Consider the following 15,034-nt stretch of genomic DNA (forward strand, 5'->3'; position numbering starts at 1 on the left):
CAAAGACACAAACTGAATGATTTCCTTGTCAAATTAAAACGGTCAGACTTCTCTATCTAAGGACATTCATTTTGGTAAACAATAGAGCCCACACTATTTCAACGACTGACAAAATGATATTTAAATGGTATTTAAAGGACTTTCTTGAAAGTTTACAGACTTAAAAGCAGGGGTATACTTCAGGGAAAAAGAGTTTTATTTAATAAAAACATATATTAATTCATTTAAAATAAGTACGTAAGTATCTTAATAACAACAAATATATTCTATCAAGTAAATTGGAAGGCAGAAAAATTGCCACAATTGAGTATAAATACACAAAACATTTCAAAATCAAAAGCCCTGATGATAAGCATTTTCAACATTCAATCATTATTGTGTAATCAGTGTCTTTAGTTGTTTCTTGATTAGAATAGTTGGTGGAGCACTGTGATTCTGTTCTTCCATGTTTCCATGCATACAATTTTATGTGCTATTCTATACTGTAAACGCAGTATTCAGATTCACTTGAGCTGCAGGCCTGGAAGTTAGAGATTAGCTTTCAGGTTATTATTTTCAATGATTTTATCTGAGTTAAGCTGATCAATCTCTTCCTGGCTGAATCCAAATTCTTTAAGTATCTCCTTGCTGTGTTCTCCTACAAAAGGATCTCTTTTGGAAGAAGGGATGGCAGGGGTGTTGGACAGCAGAGGTGCAGGGCGGGGGCTCACGCCCTGCTTCTCGTCAGTGATAAAGGAGCCCCGTTCCTTGTTATGATCATGATGGACAACCTCTTCAATAGCCAGAACCGGAGTCACACACGCATCTGTGCCATCAAAGATTTGGCACCACTCTGCCTTTGTCTTCTTTGCAAATGCATCTGCAAACTTCTTCTTCATTTCTGGCCAATCCATAATGCTCATCTGATTGGGAAGTTCATCAGACTTCAGTTCAAGTCCTGAGGGAAAAATACAATTCCTTAAATTGCTACGCTTTGGGTAGAGTGATTACAGTCCACAAAAATGAATGTTGAGCCCACCATGCTATCCCGAGTAAGATATTCAATGAGGGCTTCTCAAATGAGTCAAGAAAAGCAGTTCAAAGTCAGTTTGAAGCTGGATCCGAGGCTGGAGAGGACGGAGGTAGCAGGTGCAGCAGGACTCGAATCAGACTAGTCATTGCCAAGATTTTATTCTTTACATTTCATCAAAAGTAGTCTACTTTTAATGGTCTACTTTACAGAAATTGATTTCTCCTCTCTGAGTAGGTTTTGAAAAAGAAATTTCCTCAGGACATTATTATCTGTCCTATTGAATTAAAGCAACCTCATATTTTATATAATGCACTCAAACCCTATAAAAAATAAAATTCAAACAATTTTATACTTGACTGTCTCAGTTTTTAAGGATGAAGCCTGAAGACAAATGAATAAATTCAGGACTGCAATTCTATAAATAGTATCCATTTCTTTTTATCTTGGTAAAATAAAAGAACTGGCATGGCCAGACACAGTGGCCCATGTCTACAGTCCCAGTTACTTGGGACGTTCAGGCGGGAGGATCACTTGAGCCCAGGGGTTTGCGACCAGCCTGGGTGATACAGCAAGACTCTCATCTCCAAAATGATAAAATAAATAAGTAATAAATGAAAATTAAAAAAATAAAGAAGAGCTTGAAAGAGGCTGTATGTTAACAAAGGACTTGTGAGATAGCCAAAGACTCACGTAAACTGTTCCCACAGCAGATATAACAGAACATTATCAGCAGCCACTCAGCAGCGGAGCATGCAGACTTTCCTCTCCGGCATGAAAAGGCTTTGAAAGGCCACCAACACCACAGTGCAGGGCAGAAGGAAGCAGCCACCTGGGGACTTAGCAGGAAGTCCCTCCAGCTCAGGACTCCACCTGTGCTTCCCTTGTTGACCATGTGAGCCTAGCCCCCCAGAGATACCCGAACTCCAGTGCTCATTAAATTATGCCCAAAGGGCCACTGTCCAAGAGTTTGGTGTAAGTGTCACTTTTCTTCCCTCATATAAAAGGGTTTTTAAATGTTGATGGTTAAGTGTCAAGTGATAATGAAAAGACGTTTTCCTTACGCGTAATATTTTACGTAAGTTTAGCCAAGTTAATCAAATAATTCTCACTTTTATCATCCTGTCCTTCTCTATCATGCTAAAGATCAATGGCTAATTGTAAGGTGCTCTGAAGATGCCAAAGTCCCTCCAGAGGTAAGAAGACATGAATACTGCAGCCTCTTCTCAGGGTTTTGAGAGATGTGAGAAAATAAGGAGAACTCACTTAGTTCTGGATGTTTGTGAACAGCCACCTATGGGATATAAGTAAATTTTCCTTTGTAGCCACTTATCCCATTCAAATACCAGGACAGGGGCCGGGTGTGGTGGCTCATGCCTGTAATCCTAGCACTCTGGGAGGCCAAAGCAGGTGGATCGCTCGAGGTCAAGAGTTCGAGGCCAGCCTGAGCAAGAGCAAGACCCCATCTCTACTGAAAATAGAAACAAATTAGCTGGCCAACTAAAACATATATGGAAAAAATTAGCTGGGCATGCCTGTAGTCCCAGCTACTCAGGAGGCTGAGGCAGTAGGATTGCTTAAGCCCAGGAGTTTGAGGTTGCTGTGAGCGAGGCTGACGCCACGGCACTCACTCTAGCCCGGGCAACAAAGTGACACTCTGTCTCGAAAAAAAAAAACAAAAAAAAAAAAAACAGGACAGATATGAAGCCATAGTTTCAGGTTATCATTAAAATTTACAAAGAAATGTTTTTAAGAATGTCTTTCACTTGGCTTTCTCTTTCCTAACTGCCCCAAACCCTATGATTGGAAAGCATATAAAATGAGCAGTTAGTTAAAAGCAGTGATATAGATCATAGCTACTGTTGGAAACATCTTTGCATGGTTTTTAAACAGATTTTTTAATCACAATCATAACACTAAATAAAGCTGGAGCCAGTATGTTGTCTAACAAATATTATAGTTGAGATTACACAGGTCATAGTTTATATGCTGGAAAAATACTAGAAATCAAAAGACCCCAGGTTCCACCCCAGCTCTGACACTCCAGGTCTTCCACTGTCAATCATCCCTTCTCAGCCCACAATCTCCCATCCTATCCACGAAAGGCTGTGGATGCAAAGACAGGTGGCTGTACAAATAATCAGGGGGATTACAGAGCTTAGACTCAGCAGGAGAAAACGCAGGAGAAGGTGATCAGGAGGTGAGGGGCTGGAGCAATCAGTCTGTTGAAAAACGTCTTGTTTCATTCTTCAGTATTTCCAGAAAGGCTCATTCACTGAGGTGCAGCGTGGATGCTGGAAATGAGCACTCCACACACACAGGCGTCTCCCCCATTATCTGCAGCTTGGCTTTCTGTGGTTTCAGCTACCCTCAGGCAATGGAGGTCTGAAAACACTGAATGAAAACTCCAGAAATAAACAATTCATAAGTTTAAACTGTGTGCCGTTCTGAGTAGCGTGTTGAAATTTCCCACCATCCTGCCCTGTCCCTATCCAGCATATCCACAGCGTAGACACTACGGACCCTTCGTCACTCAGGAGCTGTCCTGGTTATTAGATCGACTGTGGAGGTGTCACAGTGCTTGTGTTCAGGTCACCCTATTTCACTTCACAATGGCCCCAAAGCGCAAGAGTAGTGATGTTGGCAATTCAGATACGCCGAGGAGAAGCTGTAAAGTGCTTCTTTTAAGTGAAAAGGTAAAAGTTCTTGACGTGATAAGGAAAGGAAGAAAACTATATGCTGAGGTTGCTAAGATCTATGATAAGAATGAATCTTCTATCCATAAAATTGTGAAAAAGGAAAAAGAAATTCATGCTAATTCTGCTGTCACACCTCGAACTGCAAAAGCCACAGCGTGTGACAGGTGCTTAGTGGAAGATAGAAAAGGCATTAAATTTGTGGGTAGAAGACGTGAACAGAAATCTGTCCTGAGTGACAGCGATCAGGCCTAGTATTATCCATGGTTTCAGGTATCTGCTGGGTGGCTTGGAATATATCCCCACAGATAAGGGGGGACTACTGTCTATATTTTAAAATAACAAATTACACCAAGGAGGGGAGATAACTTCTAGAATGGCAGAATAAGGAACTTCAAAAACCTGCATAAAAGCAATGAGCACAATAGCAAAAATTGTCAGAATGAACTTTTTCATAATTTTAGAAATTAACTAAAAGCTTGTAACAATCCAAGGTGCGTTTATTCAAGAAAAACAGCAGAATCTTGGTAAGACAGTGAGCTTTGTGGTGTTAGGAACTTATGTTAATTTCATCCCTCTCTCCCCAGCTCTATGGCAGTCATGAAAACCAACACCTCTCAACTACGGGAGATGTGAAAACCATCTGGATAACAGCCCCTGGAGGGGGCAGAATGAGTTTGGAGCTCCCCAAAAGCCCCATCCCCAGAGAAGCATCATTATTTGGCTTGTCTGGCAGTGCCCTGAAAGGCTCTATTCTCAGGGCCTGTCTTTATTTGATCTAACTCAAAGCTCACTCTGCTCTACCCCTAAAACATTTGTTTAAAATAAAACACAAGTGGCAATTTTTTAAATCTAGCAGCTGTCGGAGGTGGTGTTACTTGTTGGGGTTAATGAGAAGCAGAAAAAACTGGGGAATAGGATATCTACAGGGGGCTTTGAAAACTGCCAACATATTCCTGAGAATGTATTATGAATTCCTGAGAGGGCTGTGCACACACACACACACACGTGCTGGGCTGGGTGAACATCAGAAAGGAGCTGAGAAGCCCTTGTGTCCTACCTCTGCCTGACCTTGAGGCTCTTCACAAGCTAGAAGTTAAGACACAGAATGCCTCAGAAAACAATGGGAGATTTACTGGTTCAAGGCATCTCAGGACATTTCTGTCCCATCATTAGCCAACTACTTAGCTAACTGAGCTGACTCTGGTGGCTGCACATGCCAAAGAATACAGATTTAGTATAATGAAGTCATCAAACAAACAAACAGCAACAAAAATCTAAGACCAGGGAGTCCAAGGGAGGAAAGGAGAGACTTGATTTTCAGAGTTGGCACATTAACTTATTTAAAATGTCCAGTTTCAACAAAAAAATCAAGGCATGCAAAGAAGTAGGAAAGTATGATTCACACACAGAAAAAAAGGGAATCAACAGAAATTGTCCCTAAGGAAGCCAGATGTCAGACTTAGTAGACAAAGACTTTAAATCAGCTATTTTAAATATGTTCAAACACTGAAGGAAATGATATCTAAAGAATTAAAGGATGAGAACAATGTCTCGTCAAATAGGGAATATCAATAAAGAGATAGAAATTATTTTTAAAACGAACCAAACAGAAATTTTGGAATTGAAAAGAACAATAACAAAAAACTCACTAGAGGGGAATATCTCAACAGAAGATGTGAACTGGCAGGAGAAAGAATCAGAGAGAGAGCAATTGAGATTATCTAGTCTGAGGAAGTAAAAGAATAAAGAAAAATGAACAGAGCCTCAGAGACTTGTGAGATGCCATCAAATATACCAAAATATGTATTAAGGGAGTCTCAAAAGGAGAGGTTTTCAAAACCCTCAACTGTTTTATAGATTAGTAAAATTACCTGTCAATTTAAAAGATGGGGAAAATGTCCCATAATATATTGATGGATAGAATTAGGTTAATTAGAAAGTGGAAAGACAATAAAAGACATCATGGATTTTAAAAGGCCCCCAAATAGAGGCTAAAGAACCACAGCAACGTCACCCACCTTTGAGCAGCAGCTTGTAGAACTGGGGTTCTATCGCCCCCACAGCCATGAACTCCCCGTCCGCTGTCTTATAAGTTGTGTAGAAAGGTGCTCCCCCATCCAACATGTTCTGTCCTCGAGGTTGTACCCAAAATTCTTGAGCTTTCCACAGAAAAGAACTTAGATATGCTGTTCCTTCCACCTTTGAAGAAGCAAAATATAATATGAATCAAGATAATTAAAGTGAAAAGCATGATTAATTCCTATTTGGGTTTTTAAAAAATGTTTGTGTAAAAATGCTTATTTTGGAGTATATGAAGATTATACAACTTCTTTGATATTTCTAGAAAGCAAGTTAGAGCGAGTTTATGGCAGAATAACAATTGGCTGCTCTATTCAGCCTTCTGTGAGACTTAGAAGGAATTTATTTTGTTCTCCCTTTCAAATAAGATTGGCAAAATGTTGGTAATTTTTGAAGCTAGGAGAGAGTACTTGGAAGTTCATTATTCTCTACTTTCATATATGTTAAAAACTGCCAGGATAAAAAGTTAAAAATAAAGCAAAAGGGTTTTGAAAAATCCATCTTCTGATCTTAATATCTATAAACACATACACACAGATACATGAAGCATATCACATTTTAAAGGAAATCACATTACAGTTAAATTTAGCTTATTCGAGCTTGACTCCAATCCCAAGAAAACCATATCTGAGTATTTAACATACCTCATTTTTAACAATCGCTAGAAAGTTACAAAATAAATTTAGCAATATGGGTGGCAGGTGTACAGGTTTTCTGAGTCCCGACAAACTAGTTTGGGCACGTCACCTTCCCAGGGAGTCCTGAACCAACAGGAATAAATCCACACGCTCAGGTACGATTGCCACAAGGCTCAAACTCCAAGGCTGGACGCACTGAGCTACCTAAAGACTTTCCGATCTTTATGGCTTTTATGATCCTAACGAGTCCAGTACCCCAGGGAGAAGGCCATCAAAGCATCCTTGTCTCAGAGGTTACCAACAGAAGGGGCACCATTCCAACTGCTAGCTTGAAATTTCTCAGTTACTTGCTGTGAAACAACCATAAAATAATATATCTTTGGATACATTCCAATTTTCCCTGCAACTTGAAATCTCATGCACACCTGAATTTATGGCTGTGATATCTGTCATCACCAAAGTTGAGTTCACAAAACTGGCCTATGGCAGTGCTTTTTTTTTAAGACTGGGTTACACAGATCTTAGAGCATTCCACATTTATACACACACATAGACATATGCATACATATGTACACTATTTTAAATATATTTGATGCTTTCTGATGCTTATGTCTAACACTAAGTATATATTTAGATGTGTCCTATACCAAATTCCGAAACATCAGAGCCTCAACTTATTAACATTTATTACTAGCTTCTCCTTCCAATTTTGCATAAATTTGACCTTGCCTTTGAAACACTATTAAGGAAAACTTTTGTTCTGCATATGTCTTTTACCCTATTAATTTGGGGCTGCTCAAACAAAACCCAATAATTTAGTACGTACTTAGTACCTGCTTTCTGTTCAGGCCTTACCCCCATCAAAGCCTCATAGTCAATGGGGAAATAATAAACAAACTTGAAGATTGTCATATTAGAGAGAGTTTTGACAGAGAGTTCTGAATACTGCTTATTGGACTTTTGTATTCAGGCCAAACAATGTGAGAAGTTTTTAGATACTGTAGTGAAACAAGACATTTCTCTTCTGCTTCATCATAAATGAAATATAATCTGAAATTTGAAGCAAGCTACTTAAAGACTATAGATATTTCTAACTAATCCCTGTGACTCGGAATTTTCCTAACATTGGGTCCAAAACAAAATGAAGTAACAAACTGAATACTTAGAAAGTGATGAAAACGTCACTCATAAGCCCTAACTTCAAGTGTTTGTGTTCATCAAAACAGGTTCATTGGTCTGACAGCATAATATATAAACAATGAATATGTAAACAGAACATAAAACAGATTAATGCTAATAAAACACCCCTTTAACCTCTTTTGCACCCTGGATGTCCTGATGAGATGCAGGTGCACTAACAGTTACAGGTCTAGTTTGGCCCACTCAGGACAAAAACAGGCTGTGACTGAATCCTGTCTTTACTTAGCGTCACAGGAAGGTACAGGACAAGAGATAGCAGAAACAATCCCCATCTCATCGTGAGGCCTGGCAGTAGCTACCCGTGCACCTGGCTTCTCTTGCCCCCTCGCCCACACACCACAGACGAGAGTCCCTTGACGCACGGAAACTTCCCTCAATTCCCACCAACCTTGGAAACTGTTCCAGCACGTAGGCCAGCACCCAGCAGTCCAAGCCCCAGCACCTCCCAGGTCAGGTGTGCTTCCCTAGATCAGGGGTAAGTACAGCTAATGGACCCCACATCCCACAATTATCTTAACTATGGTTTCCAAGGAAACAGCACTACAAAAAGTCTTCACAAGCAGGCCTGGGTCAAGGATTCTGCTGCCAAGGATTTCTGAAAACTAGTGGCCTATAAGAAAGTATCCACCTTCCCCTAATCAGTTTTTACAACTGTGTCATAAGGGTTCCCAGTGACGAAGAAGTAATTAATACAATTTACTGATCAGTTTGGCCTTAATTAGCCAACATGAACCTGAAGAAAGTTTCAAATAGGCTAACACCTAACTATCGCCTATCTAATTCTGATTAGATATGTTCTGATGAAAGCAGCAATCACCTTCTATTTATATTGGACTATAAATAATCAATTGCATGCATTTAGTAAATTATTCAAACTATTACTAGATAAGTATTTAGCCTTAAATTCCCTTGAACACAAGGTTTGCTCTCGGTTCATTCCTTCTGGACTCCAGGGACTATGCCCACTGCAGGCAATAGAGGGAAGTGATTCAAAGCTGGAGCTTTAGGGTCAAACTGCCTGGGGGCAGTGCTTCTGACCCTTTCCACCACCTGTTTATTTATTTTTTTTTTAGAGACAGGGTCTGGCTCTGTCACCCAGGCTAGAGAGCAGTGGCACAATCATAGCTCACTGTAACCTCGAACTCCTGGCCCAAGTGATCCTCCTGCCTCAGCCTCTCCAAGTGCTGGGATTACTGGTGTGAGCCACCGTGCCCAGCCCTCCACCTGCTTTACAAGAAGGCAGTTGACCTTTCTGAGCTGTAAAGTCTTCAATGCCATATGACAGTGAGCGCATCTCCCTCAGGAAGTTGTGTGGATCAGGGGAGGGACGCCACAGGGAAGGCACCAGCCTTGAGCCTGGCAGGGAGCGATGTCAAGCCAGTGCTGCTCTGCTGCTCTCTCACACTGAGACTGTGCCAGGACCGCACCAGGAGCTGCACATACGGGATAAACCCACTCTGCTACTACTGAAATACACTTCAGAAGGAGGCACAAAGGGCAACGAGAGCTGCGCCCTGACGACAGTATCACGAGGCAGACTCAGTACAGGGTTAGGCGTGATTCACCCACAAGGAGACAAAGGGAGCAGAGTCAAGGCTTCAGAGATGAGGACACTCTGGTGAATGGATATTGCAAAGGTCACCAATGACCCGATCCAACTGATACCTCAGTCTTTAAACTTTTTTTTTTTTGAGACAGGATCTCGCTCTGTTGCCCGGGCTAGAGTGAGTGCCGTGGCGTCAGCCTAGCTCACAGCAACCTCAAACTCCTGGGCTTAAGCGATCCTACTGCCGCAGCCTCCCGAGTAGCTGGGACTACAGGCATGCGCCACCATGCCCAGCTAATCTTTTCTATATATATTTTAGTTGTCCAGATAATTTATTTCTATTTTTAGTAGAGACGGGGTCTCGCTCAGGCTGGTCTTGAACTCCTGACCTTGAGCGATCCACCCGCCTTGGCCTCCCAGAGTGCTAGGATTACAGGCGTTAGCCACTGCGCCCGGCCAACTCAGTCTTAAAACTCTTGAGGTCTCCCCCAACATTTGAAGCTATGCCCATTCCTTTTCCTTGGTTTCCAGGACAACGCTTCCTTCTGGTTGTCTACTTCACTCTCCTCAGCTTTTGCTTCTCTTCTCTGCCCAGTGCACCTTAAACACAAGTGTTCTGTCCTCTTCCCTAGTTGGCCACACAGTCTCACATGGCTCCCAAATTACTCCCAAATGACTATAAAATCTATTTCCAGTCCCTAACCTCAAGGATTCCACCCAGATATATGAAAGGCACATCAAAATCAAAATGACCAAAACTGAATTCCCTTTCTTCTAGTGAAAATAATCACAATAACAAACTCGTACAGAGTGCCTGCTCCATGCTAGGCACTGTTTACACACCGGACAATGGATGAACTCAATTCTCTAACAAGGCTATGAGGTAGATGTCATTATCTCCATTTTACAATAGAAACTGAGACACAGAGAGGTTTAGTAACTTACCTAAGATCACAGGGCTGGTAACTGGCAGGGCTGGGATGAAGGCAGCTGGCTGCCAGAGTCTGTGCTTGTGACCACTGCTCCACGCTGCCTCGTCCTGCAGTAGTCTTCCTGCCGCATGCCAGCAACACCCACCCACCAGGTCACCCAAGCCAGAAATATGGGCACCAGCCCTAATTTCTCCCTCTTCCTTCCCTGACATTCCATCACCAATTCCCAGCAATTTTACAGCTCAAATATCCCTTAAATCCAAACCAACCCTACCATTAGCTGCTTTAGTACTGCTCTGATCTCTTCAACAATAACCCAATAACTGGTTGTTCTGCCCCTAGCCTCATCTCCCTCAAATCCCTTCTCCATCCTACCCCCAAATGTCTGTGAAAATGCAAACAAGTAGTGGTACTGGATTGGACTCTCTTACCAACTAGCTGTGAGCCCTTGGGCAAATAACTGTGCTTCAGTTTCCTCGTCTTTAAAATAATGTATTCCAAATGAAGCTGTTGTTTCAAGGATTAGAAGAAATCGCACAAGGAAAGAGCTGAGTAGAGCATGAGGCAAGCACCTGATGTATGAGTTAACAAACAGAAGCATTATGATATTGGACCATCCCCTACAAAACGCAGCAGGAAGGTCTAGACAGGAAGGGCCATTTTACTTTGGCATCCTCAAGAATGTTCTCTACCTACTAAGGGAGACTTCTTGAACTCAGTTTTAAATGAGGACTGCTTGAAAACTATGTTCTAAGCACAAGAAATAACTTGGGGGAAATACAATATAATACGATACGATATAGGAATCACGTAAGTCACAAAAATTTTTGAGAAATGACTCCACAAACAGATTATCAAAATATGATATTCTGACATATATTAAAGGATATGAGGCTATTTTAAAGAAAAGGACATCCTTGGTAACTTGGATTCAAACTTCAAATTTCATTTATCTCTTGTTCAAAAACAGATTTGAGGCAACCATACATTGTACTTAGGAATAAGTGGCAGGCCTATCATTTCCCCCAGTTAATACTTACCATATTCGCATCAATGACCTGACCTCTGCCAGAGCGTGTGCGTTCAAAAAGAGCCATCATAATGCCCAACGCGCACATGAGGCCACCGCCACCAAAGTCAGCCAGGAGATTCAGCGGCGCATATGGATTCTCACCACTTCTGCCAATTTTGGATAGAACACCTACATCATTAAAAATAAATCTGTCTCTTTCAAATGTAATGTCTCTTTTAAATAAATACAAGAACATTTTAGAGGAATAACCAGTCTCTCTAGTCACTGACCTAAGTGAAAACTAGTACATAACACTTTTCCAACTCTGAATCTATTCAGCAAACTTATAAATAGGCTTTCGCACAAGACAGGCTCCTTATTTTGTTGGTTCATTCCTCTCTAAAACTTTATTCCAACTGACATTTTCAAAATCTTATTGCTAAGTTTTCATTTACTGAATTCTGGGGAAAAAATAATTATTGTCAATTTATATTGTGGCTTGAAAACAGTATAATGCACTTTCATTCTCATTGGAAAAAGATGTAAGAAAATAATCATACATAAGAAAAAGGGATTAAATTTTAAAATAGATATGAAAAGCCAATTCTAGACCCGATGCTTTCCTCAACCTTTAAATGTATACTCACAGAAAATCTGAGATTTCCTTTAGTCAACAACACACAGTTCTTAGAATTCTAGAATCAGGCCATTCTCACAGGCAAAAATCCTAATAAAGTGATATTAGGACCTCAAAAACCACAATCCAGTGTTCACGTTAAGTGTGAAGTGATGATTCAGGCAATGACTCTCAACAGAGGTGGTGGTAGGGGGCTGTCAGAGTGAAACTATATTGATATTTTCAAACTCCAGAGGAACCATCCCTACTACCACTAAGTCTCTTAATTCCCCCCGGGGCTTGTCTGAGAATTGACTCCACAAATGCTACTAGTGAGAATTTATTATCTTCTAAATATGTCAAGATAGGGGAGTGGGGAGGTTGAGAATGATTGTTCCAAGACCCAAACCAACCCATGTCAAACAACCATGTTCTCCTTATTGATTCTGATAAATATTTAAATCTTCACCTTTAAAAATTTTTGTTAATCAATGTACCTGTAGATCCTGACTAGGAACAAATAAAGTGTAGAAAAATTATTTTTTCTTTCACCATACCTGACAAAGCCAAATAGTTGATATCATGGCCAGCTAACCTGGAGAATCTTCCTGACTGGCCAAATCCACTCAGCCTGGCATAGATAAGCTTTGGATTCTCCCGCTGCAGTATCTCTGGGCCAAGCTGGAGTTGCTCCATGACACCTTAAGAGAAAAGTAACAATTTTAAGAGATGAATTGAGGATAGGAATAATTTCTTTCTGAGGAGAACATAAAATAGTGCTCTTGCAAGTAATACTATTATAACAACAACATTGGTTATGGGCTGATAGCATGTTTCCAGCAGTTAAGGAGCAAAAGAGAAAAAAAACATTTCTGGAAAGTGTAGTTTCAGGATGTTATTTCTTCTGGCACTTCCCTATTTCCCTCTAGGTATGCCAAACCCACTCAATCCCCTGAGCAGCCATCTCATCCCTTTAGTCAGTAGCTTTTCCCCCTAAGTCTCCATCAGCATCTACCACCTCCTACCTCACACTGTGCTTACATATGCACATACCCATCTTCCCTATCAGCTCAGGAGCTCCTCCAGCACACAGGCCCCTAGAATCAGCACCTTCCCGAAAAAGGCTCAGTACATACCCTTGGAAAGGTTCGCTACAATAGCACCTGAGAGTTTTCAAGCTATTAACAAGCATTTAGCCGTTTATTTGCGAAACACCCAGGAAACTCACACCTAAAGTCTCCTGGCATTAAAGGTAATCAAGATTACATAATAAACTGTCTTCATCTTTCTAAGGCGATAATAAATCACAAGAACGCCAACTACATAAATACCAGCTACAACCCCTCACCTGGAGGCTACATCCTTACTCACAGCTCTACCTTCCTCATAATTATAAAATCTTGGACAAATTGTTTAACCATGCTGAGCCTCCTTCTTCAAACAGGGCATTATTAAATCATGATATAATCCTAATTATTAAATGATTATTGTTACAATCTTCAAATACGGTTGTGAAGGTTAGATGAGTTAATACAGTTCAATAAGCTTGGTGTTTCATAGCAGACATTCAATTCATTCACTGGACATTTACTGACTTCCTGCTATAGACCAGGCAATGCTTTAGATTTGTACTGGAGCAAAATTACTCTGGCAGCTGTCTGAGAAAGAACTGGAGTGATACTAAACCCAAATACCAGTTTTTAAAATGTTGTCACACTACTACCAAGGCAGATTTAGCAGGTATGGAAAGAAGGAATCCCAAGTCTGGTAAGAAAGAATGACTGGATTAATGATCACTAAAATCAGGGGGGGTGAAAGGAAGATTGGAGTCAAAGATGAAGTACAGGTTTCTGCTTCAGGCAACTTGGGGGATATTGTTCCATTCACTGAGATAAATTACACAGCAGGAGGAAATGCCACTTTAGGGGGAAAGAGGAAAGGCCCGGTTTGGGGTGTGTGGAAATCGCCTGGGGGAGGGCCAGATGGCACCGTCCAGGGCCTGTGTATGCCAGCAGTCTGCAGATCTGAAAGAGTGGGGCACAGTTACAGATTTGACCATCAAATCATGTCTATAATAGGTGAAAACAAAGGGAATGGATAAGGTGGCTCCAGGGAGCAGAGCGCAAAGTAGAGAAATGAGCTGATGCTGAAACTTGGGAACACCAGCATTTAAGGCAGGGAGCGTTAGCCTGGCTCCCGGGTGGTTTGAGAAGGTACACCACCCCCAAACAATTGCTAAATGACTATGTGCCTATGTACAACCTTCTGGGGAGAGAATCTATGGCTTTCAATAGATTCTCAAAGGGCTCAAGACCCTCAAATAATTAAAGGCAAATACAGAAGGGTTATGAGAAAAATGGAGGGACCTGGGAAGAAGTCAGAGCGGCAAAAGGAGAAAATAACAGCAACAGTATCTCAGAACCTGTTTTGGAGAATCGTCTCAAGGGACGAATGATCACCAACAATATCAAATGAGACAGAAAGATGCAGAAAGGCTAGGACGGACAGGGGTTCATGTGGCAACAGGGCAAATGTGTGGCGGGCGCAGCCTCTGAAACGGCCGGGTCCCCTCTCTTCTGCGGGACGCTTCCCCTCGTCCAGCGCGCGTCGGGCCACGGGCTCACCGCAGCGAAAGGGCTCCAGCAGCACGTCCGCCCGCGCGCACATGCGCCGCAGCACGGCCGCGCCCCGCGGCCGCTTCAGGTCCAGCGCTAGCGAGCGCTTGCCCCGGGACAAGCGGCTCACGTCGCCATTCGCGCCGGGCCGGTCCACGCGCACCACCTGCGCCCCAAAGTCAGCCAGGACCATACCGCAGAACGGGGCCGGGGCCAGGCCGGCCAGCTCCAGGACGCAGACTCCCTTCAGCGCCATAGCGGCTTCCAGCCGCACCTGAAAGACAAGACCCCAGCGCCCACTACGCCGCCCGGCAACCGCCTGCCTGCCAAAGCCCTGCCCAGGCCCCGGGGCACCGCCCCGGCGCACCGCCCCTAGCGCACTCCCTCCCTCGTGCGCCTGCGCGCGCCCGCGGAGTCTGCGCACTGGCGCGCTTCCCTGTGCCCCCTGTCGGAGTCTTTGACTGCAAGGCTGGTCGCTGGTTGCTAAGGCCGTTGGCTGCTTTCCTTGTCTTCTAGCCTTCAAGTCTTAAATCGCAGGGGTTGACCTGGGGAGTTCTGCCCAGTTACCGCCTTCTCAAGACGCTTTGATTCTCACCGTGGCGATTCCCAGCCCTTGTGCCATTTGAGCCCCTACTCCTGCCTGACCCGAGAGAAATGAAAGTATTAATACATAAATACGTAAAAACAA

General features: G+C 42.5%; 1 protein-coding gene across 3 annotated transcripts; it reads right to left on the reverse strand.

The window, feature by feature from the left end:
* Positions 1 to 173: 173 nt before the first annotated feature.
* On the reverse strand, positions 174 to 14,700 carry AMACR (alpha-methylacyl-CoA racemase). Of its 3 annotated transcripts, none has more exons than XM_045565808.1 (5): positions 14,356 to 14,700; positions 12,289 to 12,432; positions 11,144 to 11,304; positions 5,727 to 5,907; positions 174 to 937 (listed from the first exon to the last, which is right to left on the reverse strand). In XM_045565808.1, exons 1-5 carry the CDS (start codon positions 14,600 to 14,602, stop codon positions 528 to 530), a joined length of 1,143 nt encoding a protein of 380 aa, XP_045421764.1. In that variant the 5' UTR covers positions 14,603 to 14,700; the 3' UTR covers positions 174 to 527. The 3 variants fall into 3 exon arrangements, with proteins under 3 accessions (XP_045421764.1, XP_045421765.1, XP_045421766.1); XM_045565809.1 differs by having other exon boundaries at positions 14,542 to 14,689; XM_045565810.1 differs by lacking the exons at positions 174 to 937; positions 11,144 to 11,304 and having other exon boundaries at positions 5,732 to 5,907; positions 14,356 to 14,689.
* Between the last annotated feature and the right edge of the window lie 334 nt (positions 14,701 to 15,034).

The sequence above is a fragment of the Lemur catta genome, chromosome 12 (assembly GCF_020740605.2).
Source record: "Lemur catta isolate mLemCat1 chromosome 12, mLemCat1.pri, whole genome shotgun sequence".
NCBI classification, from domain to species: domain Eukaryota; kingdom Metazoa; phylum Chordata; class Mammalia; order Primates; family Lemuridae; genus Lemur; species Lemur catta.

What these genes read in the sequence shown, in the direction of transcription:
- AMACR (XM_045565808.1), bottom strand. Translation starts at nt 14,602, where the DNA reads ATGGCGCTGAAGGGAGTCTGCGTCCTGGAGCTGGCCGGCCTGGCCCCG. An exon ending in GCTGGAGCCCTTTCGCTGCG is followed by an intron (nt 12,433 to 14,355) that starts GTGAGCCCGTGG and finishes TTTTCTCTTAAG; the next exon opens with GTGTCATGGAGCAACTCCAG. An exon ending in AGGTCATTGATGCGAATATG is followed by an intron (nt 5,908 to 11,143) that starts GTAAGTATTAAC and finishes GCTTCTTCAAAG; the next exon opens with GTGGAAGGAACAGCATATCT.